This window comes from Bos indicus, chromosome 2 (assembly GCF_029378745.1).
Source record: "Bos indicus isolate NIAB-ARS_2022 breed Sahiwal x Tharparkar chromosome 2, NIAB-ARS_B.indTharparkar_mat_pri_1.0, whole genome shotgun sequence".
NCBI classification, from domain to species: Eukaryota; Metazoa; Chordata; class Mammalia; order Artiodactyla; family Bovidae; genus Bos; species Bos indicus.
This window is the reverse complement of record NC_091761.1, coordinates 104,125,496-104,144,218: the sequence shown is the minus strand read 5'-3', so window position 1 is coordinate 104,144,218 and position 18,723 is coordinate 104,125,496. Positions and strand designations below refer to the sequence as shown.

Below are 18,723 nucleotides of genomic sequence, written 5' to 3'. Positions count from 1 at the left end.
TATCTAAACTGTAGGCATAAAAACTTCTGAGGACAGAAAGTGGTTCTCCAGTTAGCAAGATAGATACTTCTTTTCCTTCTGTGTATCTGGGTTTTCTCATTTGTGTAACAGAATTTGATCTGAAGCTGAAGGTAATGGAAAGCCATGAGAGCAAAGGTTTTTAACCAGGCATCCAAGAAGGATATCAAGGAATTTGTGACCACCCAAAATTATATGCAAAATTTATTATGTTGGGGCATTTTCCTGGGGAGATGGTTCATAGTTTTTATTAGAAGATAAAAGGGTCCATCACACACAAACACACACTGATGAAGAATCACTGCATTAGAGAATTTTAAGCAAGGGAGTGATGTGATCAGATTTGTTTTCTAAAAAATCACTCAGATAGCAGATTGCAGAATGAACTGGAAGGGGAAGCCTGGAATGAGGGAAACTGGCCAAGGGGGTTGTATCAGTAAAGCAGGCTAAAGTGAAACCTACATAAAAGCAATGGCAGTGGGCAATGCCAGTAAGAACTAACCTTTTTTTTTTTTTAAATAAATGCTTACCATTAATCATGATGCCAAGCATTTGAGTTAGCTATTATAAACTGTCCTTTTACAAATGAGCAAAATCAAGAGTCAAAAGGGCCTGACTTTGTCTTAAGCACACAGTGAGGGGTCCACAGCTAACCCTGTACTTTTAATGACTCTCCTAAAAGGCAGGTATTTGTTATCACAGCTTGGCACAGAGCAACTTGCCGATTTTGACCACTATTAAAAAGAAATGTTTGAGTTTTGATCCAATCTGCTGCTACTGCTACTGCTAAGTCGCTTCAGTCGTGTCCGACTCTATGCAACCCAACAGACGGCAGCCCACCAGGCTCCCCCGTCCCTGGGATTCTCCAGGCAAGAACACTGGAGTGGGTTGCCATTTCCTTTTCCAATGCATAAAAGTGAAAAGTGAAAGAAGTCGCTCAGTCGTGTCCGACTCTTAGCGACCCCATGGACTGCAGCCTACCAGGCTCCTCCACCCATGGGATTTTCCAGGCAAGAGTACTGGAGTGGGGTGCCATTGCCTTCTCCTGATCCAATCTATCTGACTCTAAAATCAATGCTATTAGCCACTATACTAACCTGAAGTGAAAGGAGTAAACTTGAGGTAAATCTAAATCAACCTGGTAAACCAATTGGATGTGGAAAGTGAAGAAAAGGGATGACTCCCTAGAAATTAGGTGTCATTCACTAAAAAATTGAAAATAATAACATGAAGAGAGGGCTGAAAGGAGTGTGGAAAGACAAAGAAGGTGATAAAGTAATTTCTGGACATATTGACCTTGAGTTATCTGTAGACAGTTAAGCTCTAGTAGATAAGATGGAAATATTTTAGGATAGACAGGTGTTCAGTTATTTTTGAAGACCCATATGTGAAATAATTAAGGTCTTAGGATATGCAACACAGCATAATCCTTGAGAGTATAAGCTCTGGGGTCGAACTACCACGTTTAAATCCTCACTCTAACACTTAACCAGCTGTGATCCTGAGCAAGTTTCTTATCTTCTCTAAGCTTCAGGGTCCTCAGCTTTAAGATGGAGTAAATAAAAGAACCTACTTCATAGGGTGGCCAGGAGGATCCAAACAGATAATACTCGTAAAGCTCCCAGAACATACCTGTATCCAATAAATGTCAGCCCTTTCAGAGAAAGAGATCTACAAAATATCAATCTGCAAGACTCATGGGGAAAGAAAAGCCGCCCCAGAGGAATCTGAGAGGGAGCTGTCAGAGGTTTAGAAAGAAAAGTCTGGAGAAGCTGAAGTTAAGGAAGATATATGAATTTCAAGAGGGAAAGAATAACTGACAACGTCAAGTGTTACAAAGAGGTCAAGTAAGAAAAGGACTGCCAAGCTGAAGTAAACCTAGCAGCAAGTGTCTTTCAGGAGACCAGGTGCAGGGGTGTGGTGGAGGCATCAGCCTGGGCCAACAAGCGCTGGGAACAGCAGCAGTGTGGGCTAGTCTTCTAATAAGCCTGGCTGTGGAAGGAAAGATGATGATAACAGGGAGTAATTAGAGGGAGGAAACTGAGAGGATTATTTCATTTTCTTTTAGAGGAAAGAAATAAAATGTTAATGTGTGGAGGGAAGGGGGTTGGTACAGAGGGAGAAGCTGAAAATCACAGAAGGAAGGAAGGAAGCAATTATTAGTGGACTGAAAGGTACCAGACAGGATGGAAGGATGTCCAGGCATCCTAGGACACAGGTTAAAGGGTTAACTCGGGACAGGATGTGGTATTCTCCTCCACTGAGACAGGAAGAAAGGAAGTAAAGGCAGATAGATATGTTTTTCGGTAAGATGGGCTGGAGAACCGAGGTGTTCTGACCTATTATGGGCTTCTATTTTCTCTTTGAAATCACCATCATCATCATGGAAATATGTACCCTGGATACAGGGACGTTGAATATACACAAAATTATAGCTTTTTGTAAGCAATCTCTCTTTCCCTTAGGGAGACCACCTCTAAAGCTGACTGGGGTTTAATCATAAAAACTGAAAGTCTCTAGAACCTTGCAGAAGGGACTGAGTCATTCTTGAATATACGAGGTGCTCCATAAATACTTGTTAAATGTGTCGTTTCTGCAATTCTTAAAAACTAAGATTTCTGAGAAGGAAGACTAGAGCACTGGAGTGTGAGTAGGTGTGTATGAGCAAGATTATTCTCTGGTCCCAGGCAGCTCACTTGGCTGTGTGGCAAACTGAACCTTTATGGGAGCAAAGAACAAGCAGGGATCAAATCACAGAACAACAGTCTTCAGGGTCTGGGTCTCAGTGGTTTTTTTTTTTTTTTTTTAAACCAGCTAATTTACATTTTAATCAACAGGAGGAGGGGAAAATGGCCCATTTCTTTCCCACGACACAGGAAGGTAATCAAGATCGTGAAAGAGAGCTTTAAAACAGAGAGAATAGCCATATGACTGTTGGGAGACTGGGAAGAAATGGACTCAGAGTTTTATTGACTGCTTTGAGACATGAGGAATGCAGAGGTAGCTGAAGGTAGCAGAGGGAAAGAGGGTTTTTAGCGACAATCTTCTGATGTAGAAAAAGGCACAACAGACTAAAGAGAAACATAAAATTCTCTAGATGTGTTAGAAATGCACAAGATAGAATCTTTAAACCCTACGATTTCTTTTTTTTCCCCAATTCTGACAAAGCTTGGGGTAGTAGCCTCTAAAAGCCACAGAAAATGCAAAGATGTCTTTTTAACTTGGAAGATAATTCACTGAATTAACACTTTACAGAACCCTGTGAAGATTTCTGGAAGTTACTCAATACGGTTCCAATCAGGTACTGACAAATAAAAACTTTGTCAATAATGACACAGCTGTGGGAAGGAAATCAAAGAAAAAGGAAAAAAAAAAATGTGATCTAAAATAGGATCTCAGCATACAACCTACAAAAATGAGTAGATCATTTTGATCTGGGGGGAAAAGTTACCAATAATCAGACCAAAACCTGGTGAAATCAATGTCATACACCCAAATAATTCTGGATAAGAACAGCCTAAGGTCTGTTTGTGTTCTGCTTTGAATGGAAACTTATATAATTCTAAACAGACTCTGATGTGCAGGGAAAAAACACTTAATAGCTACCTGCAAGCTTGATCTAAGGGCATGAAAACCATTTTACAATCTTAAACTGTAACTACCTCACTAATGGTATAACTAAACACGTCAACACAGTAAGAGCACAGCTGCAGACGGCCAGGTTTCTCATTCTCCCAATTTTCCTTCCAAAAATCTCACTGATATTCTCCTAAGAGCCTACCCCCAAAATGAAAAACTTGATGATTTTCACCCCTCTCCTCTCATCCCCAGTACCTTACTTTAAAAATGGTAAAATTTAGTTGCAGATATTCAAAGATGGTTTATCTTCATATATATATATATATAAAATTCACTAAGAATCTGACGTGGATCAAAAAGTCAACAGCCCTAAAGGTAGCTCTAATTTCTAGATGCACAAGCAGGATAAAACGTATCCACGCTGGATTTCCAATGCAAGGCTCAAACAGCAAGAGTTTTCTTTCTCCCACTTTTGTGATTCTACAAACCCAGGTTGCAATCCTTAATGACAGAGCCCCTCCAAGACCACCACCAGTCTTCTGTGCTCTAACCTCACACACAACTCCATTGAGTACTTACTTATCTTGGAAAATGTCCTGACCAGTCACTTGGTTCTTTTTCTTGATGACTTCCGTCAGAGGGAAGAGGGTCTTTATTTTGGAGAGAGGAACCTGACATTTAGCTGTCACCTCAGTGGGGGGATCCAGCATACTTAAAATGTGTTGTTGAATGGGGGGCAGAGGCTCCTGGGGATGGAGAGCTCTGTGCAGCAGACACTGTGAAAGAGGAGTAAGGACTGTGAAATGCAGACGTGGACACCACACACAGCTGACCAGTGATCCTCCATCTTTAGCTTGGGAGGGCTACAAGATTCCTACCACTAGTCAAAGACAGCAAAGCGGGCCGACCCAGAACCGCCCTGGTTAGCAGGATGGTGGTAATGTCTAAAAGCAACCATAAAACAGACCCCAGCCTAGAAGCACTGTCAGCTGAAGCCCTCCTGGAAAAGAGCCTCATCCCACAAAAAGAGTCCCCTGCTCTGGCTTCAAGGAAGACATACGGGGTTTCCTCAGCCTCTGACAGTTTGGGAGTATAACCTTTCAGCTATAATCCTTTTATCTCCCTTCAGCATGCTGTGCTTTCTCCCTTGCACCATCTTAGAAAACAACACGAGCTGGATAAATCAGGTGCTAAAGGTAGGTGCTCACTGAGTCCCAGGAATACTGTGCAAGAGATGACACCAGAGGTCTCTCTCAAACCTCCCCAAGTCATCCACTCACTTCCATCCATCTCTACCACAGCACTCTTGTCCAGGCACCTTCACCTCTCACATGGGCTACCACAACCCCTTTCTAACTGGTCTTCCCATGTCCACTCTCATGGCTCTCCTGTCTGGAGTCAACCATAATAGAGCCGCTGACTGCCTCTCTCCTCCTTACTCACCACAACCCAACTAGTCTGGGCTCCTCCTTCTCCACTCAAAGACCAGCTCTCTGCAGATTTTAGGTCCCATGTGTAAGGCTTCCTTGGCCTCTTCTGCCTTCCCTTAGATCTCAATGGAGCTGGCCCTTTTAAAATCATTCTGTTCTTTGCTCACTTATCACCTCCTCTGAGAGGCTTCCCCTGACACTATATGAAGGAGACCTTTATCTTCATTTTACCACCCAGTCATTCTCTATCGTGAACCTGATGTTATATTTTGTGCAGTATTTATCATTATCTAAAATTACCTTATCAACCTTTTAGTTTACTTATTACCTCCACTTTCCCCCTGAAAGTAGAAACACTACTGGTCTTATTTACTGCAGAATCCCAAGTGCTGAAAATGGCGCCTCAACATGATAAGCACCTAACAGATACTGGCTGAGTGAATACGGTGCTCTTCCTCAGAACTCCAGTTGCTGACAGAGGTTTCAGGAAGCTGCACCAGGAGTGGGGCCAAGGTCAAGGCTAGGACGGGTTCTCCACTGTTCACGCAAGTGGAAACCCGGACAGCAGGCCACTTCTATTCAATCACTGATAACTGTTCTCAGACTAGGAAGCCAGGCCTTGGCAAAGTACTGTTATCCGTCCAGAAAAGTAAATACTCTAAAAGGAATGCAGGAATGTCATCAAAGAATGAAGTAACCATTTAGGGAAAAAAAAGAGAAAAAGTGAAACTTATGAATATACTGATGTTTTATTCCCCTTGCTAGAGGATAATTACAAAATTAGGCTGGAGAATAAAACTCCTATTCCCACTTTTTAAAACAATTTATATGTTAGTAACTGTGAAGAAAAAACCCAGGGAACTGAATAGCTGCTACAACTTTAAAATTACTGTTTCATACACAATGTATACATGTATTGTTTTCCTACCCTGTCGAAAATGGAAGTTAGACTTCTTAGTTCTAAAAAAAGACACTTGGGCTTAAGTAGTAAATATCATCAGAGTCAATGTTTTACAAATTAAGAAAACCCCGAGGTAGGAATTAAATACCAATCTCCTCTAGAAATTTCATGTACTGCTCCCTGATTTCAATAGACCAACCCCAAGCCTTCCTTCTCCTGGTAAATTCATTGTTTCAGAGTCCTGATTTCCTTTTTCCTAATTACTTTCCCTGGCACATCAATGACATTGGGCCTGTTTAATACACAGCAAAAAGGGAAACCAAAAAAGATCTCAAACTCTGTGAATCTACCCTGATCTTCTCATGAATAAATTATTAATTCACCACGCTCTCCCTCAGGTCAGTCATTAAAATACCTAAAACAATTTAGAAAGCCCTAAGGAAGTAAGCAGAAATCCAGTACCCAACACAGCATACTACCTCTCAAATACTCTAGGAGATTCTATCTGTGATAGTCAAGTGACATTTTTGGGCAAAGAACTGTGAATTCTAGGCAATTCAAATAGTATCATTATCCTTAAGTCAGTAATAAGGAACCCACAAGAGATATTCAAAACCATCAAACTCTCATGTTTTCTCAAAGGTCACATTTTAAATAAGGCTCAGTGGGGTAAAAATTCAATAAAAAAATTTCAATTTATTAAAAAAAAACAGGTTATGAGAAAATCATACTTTTCAGTAGCCAAGATGCTGAGATCTCAGTCCTCAGGCTACTTAATTTCTCCTTTAAGCAACTATTTTCCTTTTTGTGACTTTTACAATTTGAAAAAGACTAGAGGAATAAAAAATAAAAACTTCAGGCCACATGGCTAGCTCGTAAGTTACTAATATGTTGATTTTAGCAACCAGGTATCAATTATTTAAAAGGCAGTAGTAACTGTACACTTGACCAAGGATATTTTTCAGCATTTCTTTCTAAAGTTAGAATTAAATTAACTCCTCCTGCCAACGAGTTGATTGTTAACCTCTCCTCCCTTTTGCCCTCTACTCCCAGCTCATTCACCCTTAGTTATAAGACATTTTAAAAGAAAAAAAAAAGAAAAGTCTTCCTGGGTCCTACCTCCTCCTGTAGCTTCCCGGTTCCTCTCTCTCTCTTCCCCTTCATCAGTGCGGCTTTCTCCTCCAGGCTCTGTAACCTGGCTCCTGCCCCATCACTCCACTGCCGCCGGGTCCTTGAAGTCATCAGACATCACTACAAACCCCAAAGGCCCATTGCCAGGCTCAGCTCTCTTCACCACTGCGCAACGTCTGACTCCAACACCCTTCTAGTTCTTTCTACCTCTCTGAGCTTGTGGGGGGCCGGCAGGAGGCTGGGAAGTAGGAACACTGATTAGCAGCCTTTCTGTCTCTCCCTAATTGTCCAGTCACACCGGTGTTCAGGACTTTGTTCTCTGCCCTTGTCACTCAACACTCTCCCAGGTGACCTCATTCACTTCTGTTTCTATCTAAATGAGGAGGGCTCTCAAATGTACACACATTTAGTCCTGAAGGCTCTCCTGGGCTTCGCACCCCTATTTCCAACTTCCCCCTGAGTGTCTGTACTGGAATAGCTGACAGATAACTCAAACTGAACACCTGCAAGAATACATGAACTACCTTTTCTATCTGTTCGCTCTATATTCCTTATCCTGATTCATGGTGACATCACCCCTCCAGTGGTCCAAGTTAGGATTCTGTTTTCTTCAATTTCTATTTCTCATCAGCCACCACCCAATCCCTTAAAGTCTATCCACTCTAGCTTCTAAATTTTCTCTTCTCTACTGTCACTGCTGTAACTCAAGTCTTCCTAGGGGCCACTGCAGGTTTCCTAACTGGTCTCTAGCCCATCTCCTGTGCCACCATCAGACCTCTTTTCTAAAATTCTCGTCACCTGCCTACTGATAACAGCCTTTACTGATTTCCCACTGCCTATGGGATAGAAACCCAAATTACTGGATCTTCATGACCTGCCTGCTCCCTGTCACCTTTCCCATCGTTTTCCCATAGAGCCTATTTCCCAGCCAAAGGGAACTCTTTGTGGATCCCTAAATACACCACACTTCTTGTGTTCTCTGGTTTTCCCATGTGCTACTTCTTTTGCCTGGCATGCTCTCGTCACATCACCCATCAGCTTTACTCCTTCATGAAATCTTCCTAAGTCACTCACTTGCAAGAATCTCTCTTTCCTCTTATTCCCACAGCATTTTGTACCCCACCACTGATGAGCCTATGAATTTACTACTCTACTCTCTATTCCTCTCTTCTCTCTATTCTCTTTCATTCCCCTGGAGGAGTCCTTTCAGGTAGTGAGCTTCCAGTATCTCCAGCACATCATACACTGCTGCTGCTGCTGCTAAGTTGCTTCAGTCGTGTCCGACTCTGTGCGACTCCATAGACGGAAGCCTGTCAGGCTCCCCCACCCCTGGGATTCTCCAGGCAAGAACACTGGAGTGGGTTGCCATTTCCTTCTCCAATGCATGAAAGTAAAAAGTGAAAGGGAAGTCACTCGGTCGTGTCCGACTCTTAGCGACCCCATGGACTGCAGCCTACCAGGCTCCTCCATCCATGGGATTTTCCAGGCAAGAGTACTGGAGTGGGGTGCCATTGCCTTCATACACTAGGAGTACGCAATGTTTGTTGTAGAAAAAGTGAATTCAATTTATAAATACCCCAGTAATGATACTTCTTTATACAGATAAGCCATATTAAAAACTCACCCCCACAAAACAAAACAAAGTTAGCAGGTTGTAAAAATCAAAGTTGCCAGTTCTTAAAGCTTTAAAAGATAACAATGCCTGCATTTATGGCTTGCATCTGTTCAGTACCCACCCTTGATAAATTTACCAAGTATTAGAAGTTTCTATTTTTCACCAGGGTGACCTGTTTTTGCAAGCTTTCCATACCAACTAATCTATTCCTCCCTTCTCTGTCAAGTGGCAATGGCCATTTGTCAAAAACAGCAGGTCTTGAAGTCCACTTGTCAAAGACAGCAAAGGAATTTATACAAGTAATTTATACTTGATTATACTTAGAATACAAAAATACTTACTGAGTCAGATCTTGACCTGTTAAGCTTCATAGTACTGATTTTAGAACAAAAGACTTTTTTAAAGTAAGTTTAAAGGAAACAGCGTAGTATCAAAAAACTAGGCAGCTTCTTTTGAGTAGAAGAGCCCATAAAATCATAACAGGCCCTAACATGGACTTGAGTTAGTTAAGGATGCTTTGAGAAATGAGTCAAAGGGGCAATCAGTGGACCCCCAATACGAAGCCTCCACTCCCACCTCCCTGCCTCTCCCCACCTGTTATAAGAGTAGGCCCTCCACTCCCCTTCGGGGAGAAGTCTGCCTAGAGAAGCTGCTGGTGACTTTTCACAGCTTTGTGGGGTTCAGAGATGCCTATGTCCTGCTGTCACCAGGTTATTCCAGGACTGGGACCAACCTTCACCAGTGGTCCATTCCTCCCCTTCCATCATATAAGACAGGTCCCTTAACAAGTTCCCAGTTTCCTTTAATCCAATCTCCATCTTCTAATTCCCTTGGACCAAGATTCAGAAATTTAAATTTTTCTTTAGTTACTGTTTAATAAGTTCATACTATAACCTCTCTATCTGACTTCTAACACTTCTTCTCCTCAGTCATGTTCGACTCTTTGCGACCCCATGGACTATAGCCTACCAGGTTCCTACATCCATGGGATTTTCCCGGCAAGAATACTGGAGCGGGTTGCCATTTCCTTCTCCAGGAGATCTTCCCGACCCAGGGATTGAACCTGGGTCTCCCACATTGTAGGCAGACGCTTTACCATCTGAGCTACCAGGGAAGTCATGGTTATATACTACACAGTCCCTAAAAAATCCCCTACTATTTGAATATTAAAAAACAATGAAAAGTCTCATTCACATAAAACATAGGAGGAAACTCTATTAAAAATATATATATATATATATATATAACAGAAGAATCTGCTTTTTATTTTGCCCTCCTATTTAAGACACAAAACCAAAAATCTAGCCTCTCCCAGAAAAAAATATTTAAGAACATCTGAAATTACTTCTTTTTTTCTAAAAATTCAGAGTATTCTTTTAATCGCTTTTCAGTAGGAAGAGAAAGGTGTTAATCTTTCATTAAACAGAGCAACTGAGCTCTTAACTTGACTTGGACCAGCCACTTGCCCTAACTTTTCACTCTGCTTTCTTTCATCTAAAAAAGTCTATGATTGGTTCATCTTTCCTCTCTCACCTGAAACAGTCTCTGGAATTGAGGATTTGGGATTTTGCTGGTTGGAAATAAGTCTTCAATGGTGCCCTCCTCTTCATCTTTCTGCACCAAGCTCATGGAGTCAATCAAAGCATCAACAGCACTCAACTGTGCCTCTAAGACAAGGACAAACAAAACAGCAAAAAGAAACAAGGATTAGTTCCATTAGTCTCCCAAACAAAGGCCTTCCATTCATAGATGTTCACAGCAACATTGGCAGGACAGACAGTCCTGGCCCTGCCAAAAGCATTCTCCAGTTACGTAAGTCATTTAACCTAAGCCTCAGTTTTCTTATTGGCAAAGAGAGCTGTTTAGAATAGCTGGTCTCTTAGGTACTTCTGAGGTCTACCAATTGATGAACTTCTGACAACGGGATATCTTATCAAAAGTGCTCTAGAGGAATGCACCACAGTCAAACAAAACCCACCTTCCATATGGTAATTCAAAATACTGGGTATTTATGGAAAAAGTAAAGTGTCAGTCACTCAGTTGTGTCTGACTCTGAGATCCAGTGAACTGTAGCCCACCAGGCACCTCTGCCCATGGAATTATCTAGGCAAGAATACTACAGGGCCAGTTCCTTCTCTAGGGGATCGTCCCCACCCAGGGATCAAACCCAGGTCTCCTGCATTGCAGCAAGACTCTTTACTGTCTGAGCCACCAAGGAAGCCCTTGAGTTGACATTAAAAAAACTAGTAACTGGCAAAGGAGAAAAACATTAAAAGCATTCCTTTGGTAATGAAACATCAGCTTTATAAGGATTTAACATAACCTGTATTGGAGTATACCAACTTAACAGGAAGACGTCACTGGACCAGAGGGAGTAGATTCTTTTACAAGCTATGGCACCCCACTCCGGTACTCTTGCCTGGAAAGTCCCATGGACGGAGGAGCCTGGAAAGCTGCGGTCCATGGGGTTGCTGAGGGTCGGACACGACTGAGCGACTTCACTTTCACTTTTCACTTTTATGCATTGGAGAAGGAAATGGCAACCCACTCCAGCGTTCTTGCCTAGAGAATCCCAGGGGTGGGGGAGCCTGGCGGGCTGCTGTCTATGGGGTCGCACAGAGTCGGACACGACTGAAGCGACTTAGCCGCAGCAGCAAGGCAGATAGAGTTCTTTCCTCTCACAAATCTCATGGCATTAGTCATATAGACCTGCATGCATATCTTTTTTTAATTGAAGTAGAATTTATCTACAACATTTCATTAGTTCCAGGTGTATAATGTAGTGATTCAGTATTTCTAAACATTACAAAATCACCAACATAATAAATCTAGTTACCATCTGTCACCATGCAAAGTTATTACAATATGATTGACTATATTCTAGTAGTCATGTATGGATGTGAGGGTTGGACCAAAAAGAAAGCTGAGCACTGAAGAATTGATGGTTTTGAACTGTGGTGTTGGAGAAGACTCTTGAGAGTCCCTTGGACTGCAAGGAGATCCAACCGGTCAATCCTAAAGGAAATCAGTCCTGAATATTCATTGGAAGGACTGATGCTGAAGCTGAAGCTCCAATACTTTGGCCACCTGATGCGAAGAACTGACTCACTGGAAAAGACACTGATGCTGGGAAAGACTGAAGGCAGGAGAGGGGATGACAGAGGACGAGATGGTTGGATGGCAACACCAACCTGATGGACATGAGTTTGAACAAGCTCCAGGAGTTGGTGATGAACAGGGGAACCTGGCATGCTGCAGTCCATGGGGTTGCAAAGAGTCGGACACAACTGAGCAACTGAACTGACTGACTGACTATATTTGCAATGTAAAACGTGTTTTATCCCTGTGACTGATTTTATAACTAAAAGTTTTTACCTCTGATCACTCTTACCTATTACACTCATCCTCTTATTTTACTTCCCTCTAGCAACCCCCAGTTTGTTCTCTGTATCTATGAGTCTGTTTCTGTTTTGTTTGCTCATCTGTTTTGTTTTTTAGATTCCACATTTAAGTGAAATCATACCATATTTCTCTTTTTCTGTCTGACTTATTTTACCTGGAATAATACTGGGTTGGCCAGTAAGTTTGTTCAGGTTTTTCCATAAAATGTAACCAAAAAAGCCACCCAATACCTTCTAGGTTCATCCATGCTGCAAATGGCAAGATTTAATTCTTTTTTATAGATGAGTAATACTCCACTCTGTGTGTGTGTGTGTGTGTGTGTGTGTGTGTGTGTGTGTATCACATCTTCTTTGTTCATTCATTTACTGATGGACATTTAAGTTGCTCCCATATCTTGGCTGTAGTAAATAATGCAGCAATGAACATAGGCATACATATATCTTTTTGAGTTAGTGTTTATGTTTTCTGTGGGAAAATATTCAGAATCAGAAGTGCTGGATAGTATGGTAAAAATTTAATTTTTTGAGAAATTTCCGTACTGTTTTCCATAGAAGCTGCACCAATTTACATTCTAACAACAGTGCCCTGCATTTCCCTTTTCTCCACATCCTCACAAGCATGTTATTTGTTGTCATTTTGATGACAGCTATTCTGACAGATGTGGTTCTAACTTGCATTTCCCTGCTGATTAGTGATGTCAAGCATCTTTTCATGTGTCTGCAGGCCATTCATATATATGTCTTCTTTGGAAAAATGTCCTGCATACATGTCTTACCCCACTCCAGGCAAATTCTAAGGATCTTTGAGAACAGAAACTTGGTGGCCTCTTCTTTACGTCGGTCAGATACCAGATAGAAAGCAAGCTCTTCCCAGTAAAAATCTACAGTCAATAAAAATGGCACAGCCCAAAGCAATTCTCCCCAAAATGCTTCTACCTAAACTACCACAAGGAACTTTCATTCTGCTGATTCATATGGCAGTTCAGCTGTTAAAAAGCTGAAGTGCTATTTTGGGATCATTCACAGCCACTAGGCAAAAGGCGGAAAAGAGTAAGCAGCTCCTTAAAGTTTATTATACTTCTGTTCTTCACCTTTCAAACATCCCTTTCAGACAGCTACTACAAAAGGAATGAGCATACAGACATTTATCATGAGACATTTCTGTTCCATTTTTTCACTTTCTAACGGAGGCTTCAGGCACCATCTCACACTGACGACTGCAGGGTCCACCCGGCAGCAAGAAGGAGGTGGAAACTGTGTGGGTGAATATTCAGTGATTTCCATCTGCTACTCCAGGCTAGTATCAGGCCAGACCACGCTGGCATCACACACCCTTACATAAATGTTGACTTGGGAAATATGTCAAACAGCTTTAATGATCTATTTTTCCAATGGAGCAAATGCAAACAAAAGTGTCAACTCACAGGAAATAAATCAACAGATCGAAAAATAATGTTTTAGATCCTGAGTGATTTATATCTATTAGGTTCTCTCTCAACAAAGTTCTCTTTTTTAAATGTTCTTCTCATTTAAAATTTGGAATTATCAAGAGGAAAAGACTGAATATTATAATACACTGGCATCTTCTACACATTCAAGTCCATGCCTCACTCCACATGGAGGATTTGATTATTGGCTCTTCTCCCACACCCTGCTCCCAACATACAGAGAGCACCCAGTTCTGAACTCACCTCACAGCTCCCTCATCCTACACCAAGGCAGATTTAAAGTTGTCAACTAAAACATCTATTCATCATTCTGTGTTCTTTTTGGTATATTCTCTATTTCAGCCCACTATTATATCTATGATAATTGTCTTAAACTGTGAGATTTACGGAAGACAGGATCTATGTGTGTAAGATTCACTGTGTACAGCATCCTGACATCTGCAGCCAGATGCTTAATAAAGGCCTCTTCTCATTAAGCTCCCAGTAACTCCTGGCAATAAGGAGCAACAGGACTTGGACTGAAAATGTGAACTAGGAAGAAAGGGCAAAGAGAAAAGTATGGTTAAAGTTACATCATATTTCATGTAGGACACCAGTCACAAGTTTGATACTATGTGTCAATTCACTGCACTGAAGGACAAACCCTCTGCTCATAATTAGAGAATGTACATCCATTTCCATTAAACTGCTCCCTAGATACAACCTCTAAGTCAGAAGGGGGATGCTGGAGAATGTTTGGAGCAAACCTATCCCTACTACTGGGGAAAAAAATCACCTTTCATCATTACTGTATACCACTGTGATTGGAATCCAACTACAGTTGACTCTTGAACAACCTCAGTTTGAATTGCTCAGATCCACTTACATGTGGATTACAAATATGTACATTTCTATACAATCTGAGATTGGCTGAATCCACAGATACAGATCTGTGAATACTGAGGGCCCTGTAAAGTTATACATGGATATTCAACTGGGGGAGTAGTACCCCAAACCTCTTCAGTGTGCAAGGGTCAACTATAATCCCACCCTGTGAAATCCTAGCCCTCAAACACGACTAAAGACAGGTGGTTTCCCCCAGTCTGTGTTTAGAGCAAATCAGTGAGCAAAATGGAAATAAACTCACCTGTGGGAGTGCATTTCCTATTATTTTTCAAGGATGGAAACATGTACTGGCGCAAATCTTCCATGAAAGGCAGCTGTATGTACACTAAACACTAATGAGAGACAGCGGAGATAAAAACAGACAACTGAATTAATGGAAAAATTTAAAGCTGATCCCAAATGCTATGAAAATGGCTCAACAGAAGGATTTAAAAAATTAGAAGGCAAAAGTATAGGACATGGAGAGTGACATGCTCTGATCTCTGCTATGAGCCACTGCTGTTGTTCAGTTGCTCAGTTCAGTCGTGTTTGACTCCTTGCGACCCCATGGACTGTAGCCCGCTAGGCTCCTCTGTCCATGGGATTTCCCAGCAAGAATACTGGAGTGGGTAGGCACTTCCTTCTCCAGGGGACCTTCCTGACCCAGGGACTGAATTCATGGCTGCTGCTTGGCAGGTGGATTCTTTACCACTGAGTCACCTGGGAAGCCCTGTGATAAGTTGTACACAACTGCAAACAGTACAAAAATAGTAAATATAAAAGAAATGCTCAAAGAAAGACTATCAAATATCTATAAAACGCATGACTAACATAACAGATGAGAAGAGTCAAGGTGACTGGCAGGCTGACATGGAAGTCAGGATACCTGCCTTCTCTTCCATTTCTGCCACAGTGAGTTCGCTGAGACACAAGAAATGGCAAGGAATCTAGATCTGTATTTTCAACAGGACAGCCCTAAAAAACGTAAATTCAGCAGGATCACAAGAAAATCACACCCTCAGCCTTTATCCATAGTAAAGACTATTGTAAAAAGGGAAGTAATCTGTATTCCCTTGAGGTTCTGAGACGTCAGGAAGGATGAGAATGGAGAGGAAGTCACTGGACTGGGCAAACAGTAAGTCATAGTCAACTTTTACCAGTTGTTTTATTAGGAAGCTCCTTGTACACTCTTGTAATTTATGTTCTTTCACTGCAACTGAAAGTGATTCCCAGACCAGCAGTCTCAGCATTAGGTGGGAGTGGGTGAGAAATGCAGAATTTCAGGCAACCCCCGTCCCCAGAGCTACAGAATCAGAATGTGCATTTTAACCAGATCCCCTCAGTACCTCCCATGCACATGAACAGTTGAAAAACACTGTTTAGAACAAAGCAACTGAAGGGAAAAAATTAATATGAATAAACAACTTGCAGGTTCTACCTCATATGCGTCCTTGATCAAAGGAAAAGCCACGCCAACTTGAGGATTAGTTTTTTCGTTGTAAACATATCGAACCACGGCCACCATGTCTAATTCATCCAAAGCATGAATCAGGGAGGAGAGGGCAACTGCTGCCGCCTAGTAAGAGAGATGTTTGTGTTAGTATGTGTCCAACATGTGAGGATTTTCACAGCACAACTGAATACTTGTAAGATTGCTATCCACATTCTCCCTGTTTCGGATATTAAATACCCCTCTATCCACTTGAAGGCTACACTGTACACATTGCATTTGATCACATTTACTGTACCTCTTCGGGAACTTTGTTATATGCTCTTTTTCCTTCAACTTTCCTTCTCCTCTGAATTTATACCTAACTCTAAACAAAATTTTTCCTTGCCCTCTCTCCATAAATTACTATCTGTAACCTTCTTTTCCTTCATCTTAAATTTCATGAAATAATCTTGTTTCACCACTTAGAACACAATTATTCTTCAATCTAAACCAGCTACGTAGCCATTTCCTTCCTGAAACTACTCTGAAGTGCCCTGTGATCTCCAAGTTGCCAAACTCTTAGTCTCCATTCTATCTGTTTGACCTTTCAGTAGCATCTGACCACCCCTCTTTCTCTACACTTTCTCCTTCTTTGGCTTCAGAAGTAACACTCTCCTCTGGGTATTCTACCTTTGTGGACCACTATTCCCCCAGCTCTTCTTGTCTTCCAATCTTGAAATTCTGCTCTTGGCCTTTTTCTCCTCCTCTCACTCTAAAAGAACTCTACTTTGGTGACAATGTCTTTCATCCAGTCCCATGAGTTGATGAATCAAAAATCTGTATATTCAGCTTTAAAACTCCTAAGATCTAGACTTACACAGCCTACTAGTTGGTAGATAACTTGTACTGTTATACCTCAGGTATTTCAAACTGTCCATGACCAAAACTAACTTTAGTATCACTCCCCTCTTCTCCGCCTGTACTCCCTCCTTCTACAAACATCATTTCCAAATGAGAAGTCCGAAAGTTGTTGATAAGGCCTGCCTACTGTCCTTCAACTTCAAGTGTTCATCAAGCTCTACAAATTCGACTTTTATGCCATTTTTCACATTCTATCCGCCCTGTTCCATCATGGTGTCCCCTGTTCCGAGAGCTGACTATGTCACTCTCTTCCATAAAAACCTCCACAGGTACCTCTTTCTCAGCCTCGGTAGAGCAGATCGTTATTCACAGGCAAGTCTTGTGCTTTCCCGCCCCAGTAGCTTTTTCCATGTACAATTTCTCCTCACTGGAATGCTCTCCCCAAAACTCTCTCTCAAGCTTCTCAAGCTTGGGCTCTCAAGCTTTGAACCCATCCTCAAGAATCAGCAAACTGACAAGCAGTCCATTTCAGATCTGCTTTACTAAGCCCTCCCTCCTCTCACTAACCTCTCAAACACTTTGTATTTTTCTCAGGGGCCACAGCTAACTTCCATCAACGTTAGCTATGCATATTCCCATCTTCTCCACAAAAAAAACGATGATATCAATATCTTGCCATCAAAATCCTCTACAGATGTCATGATAGAGTGATTACCTTTTCAGTTCAAGGAGTATTAACTTAGTGCCTACTCTTGGCTAAGTAATGTCTTCAGTTCAGTCGCTCAGTCATGTCCGACTCTTTGCGACCCCATGGACTGCAGCATACCAGGCCTCCCTGTCCATAGCCAAGTGTACCAAGTACAGAATGTATATATTCTAACAAGTCCCATACAAGAGACCATATCAGCACAGTGGGAAACTAAAGAAGAGATTACTTCCAATGTATCTGCAAGTTTTTATGTGGATGTCTTTGACAGAACCAACTGAGGTATTTAAAGAAGGAAGGACGGGGTCCCCAGTGTCTGCTCTAACACAACACTACACTTGTGGGAAACTCAACTAAGGCTCCATTTCCTCTCCTTTCTCCTCTCCACTTCTCTTCCACACAGTGAAAACCAGGGCCTAAGTGTAGATTCTCAACTAAGGCTCCATTTCCTCTCCTTTCTCCTCCATTTCTCTTCCACACAGCGAAAACCAGGACCTAAGTGTAGATTCTCTGTAAAAAAAAATGCTAATAACCAAAGAAAATATTCTTAAAAAGGAATATATTCATAGATTCCTAGAATATTTGAGTTGAAAACAAAAGCATTCATCTAGTTTGGCAACCCACATGATGAAGGACTTGCCTTCCACATCTGACTGATGGAGACTCTGCTTAGAAACTTACAGGAATGGGGACTGGACCATCTCACAAGGAACCAATCCATATGGAGACAGTAATCCTTGTTGATAAAATAATTCTTCATTGTGAACAAAATGACCACTTGTTGGTTCCAATTTATCCTCTGGCAGGAAGCAGAGTCTAGCTCCTGCTTCATATGATAACCCGCTAAGTATCTGAAGAAGGCTATCACATCCCTCATCCCTCCTACTTTCCTGCTACCTACACAAGTATTCTCCATGTTATCTTTTACTGAAAATTTCCATGACAATTTCTTTCTTCCTCAGCTTATCTCATTAAGCTCCAATTAGTTAATATTATTCTTTGAGTAAGACATCAAGAACTGACACCACAGAATAGCCCTGACCCGTTAGTAGAAGAATTTTTTTTTCTTGAGTGTCACAAAGTGACCCTGTGATCTATAGGTTCCGTATAAGGCTGGATGTGAACTACACAAGCCACAAGGCTGCCCTGACCTGAGCTAGCAAGTCTAGACAATGACACGTGCTAACATGGCTTTGTGACGTGACTTTTCTTACTCATATCCAGCAATCACATGAAGTGATCAAAATTTTCTTTGGGTAAAAGGACATTAAGCTGGAGTTAAAACTTCGGCAGAAGTTAAAAATGCAGTTGTGTTGACAACATATATTGAACTGCAT

The 18,723-nt window shown here is 41.6% G+C and overlaps 1 protein-coding gene across 3 annotated transcripts in view; it reads right to left on the bottom strand.

The window, feature by feature from the left end:
- XRCC5 (X-ray repair cross complementing 5) overlaps positions 1-18,723 on the bottom strand; it is an 86,761-nt gene that overhangs the window by 41,670 nt on the left and 26,368 nt on the right. For 2 of the 3 annotated variants that reach the window (XM_070771898.1, XM_070771903.1), the window contains exons 11-14: positions 15,826-15,963; positions 14,650-14,740; positions 10,208-10,341; positions 4,177-4,373 (exon numbers count right to left, since the gene is read on the bottom strand). In XM_070771898.1, coding sequence (XP_070627999.1) covers positions 4,177-4,373; positions 10,208-10,341; positions 14,650-14,740; positions 15,826-15,963 — 560 coding nt within the window. The remainder of the gene's footprint in view (positions 1-4,176; positions 4,374-10,207; positions 10,342-14,649; positions 14,741-15,825; positions 15,964-18,723) is intronic. The other variant, XM_070771908.1, reaches the window with a different exon arrangement.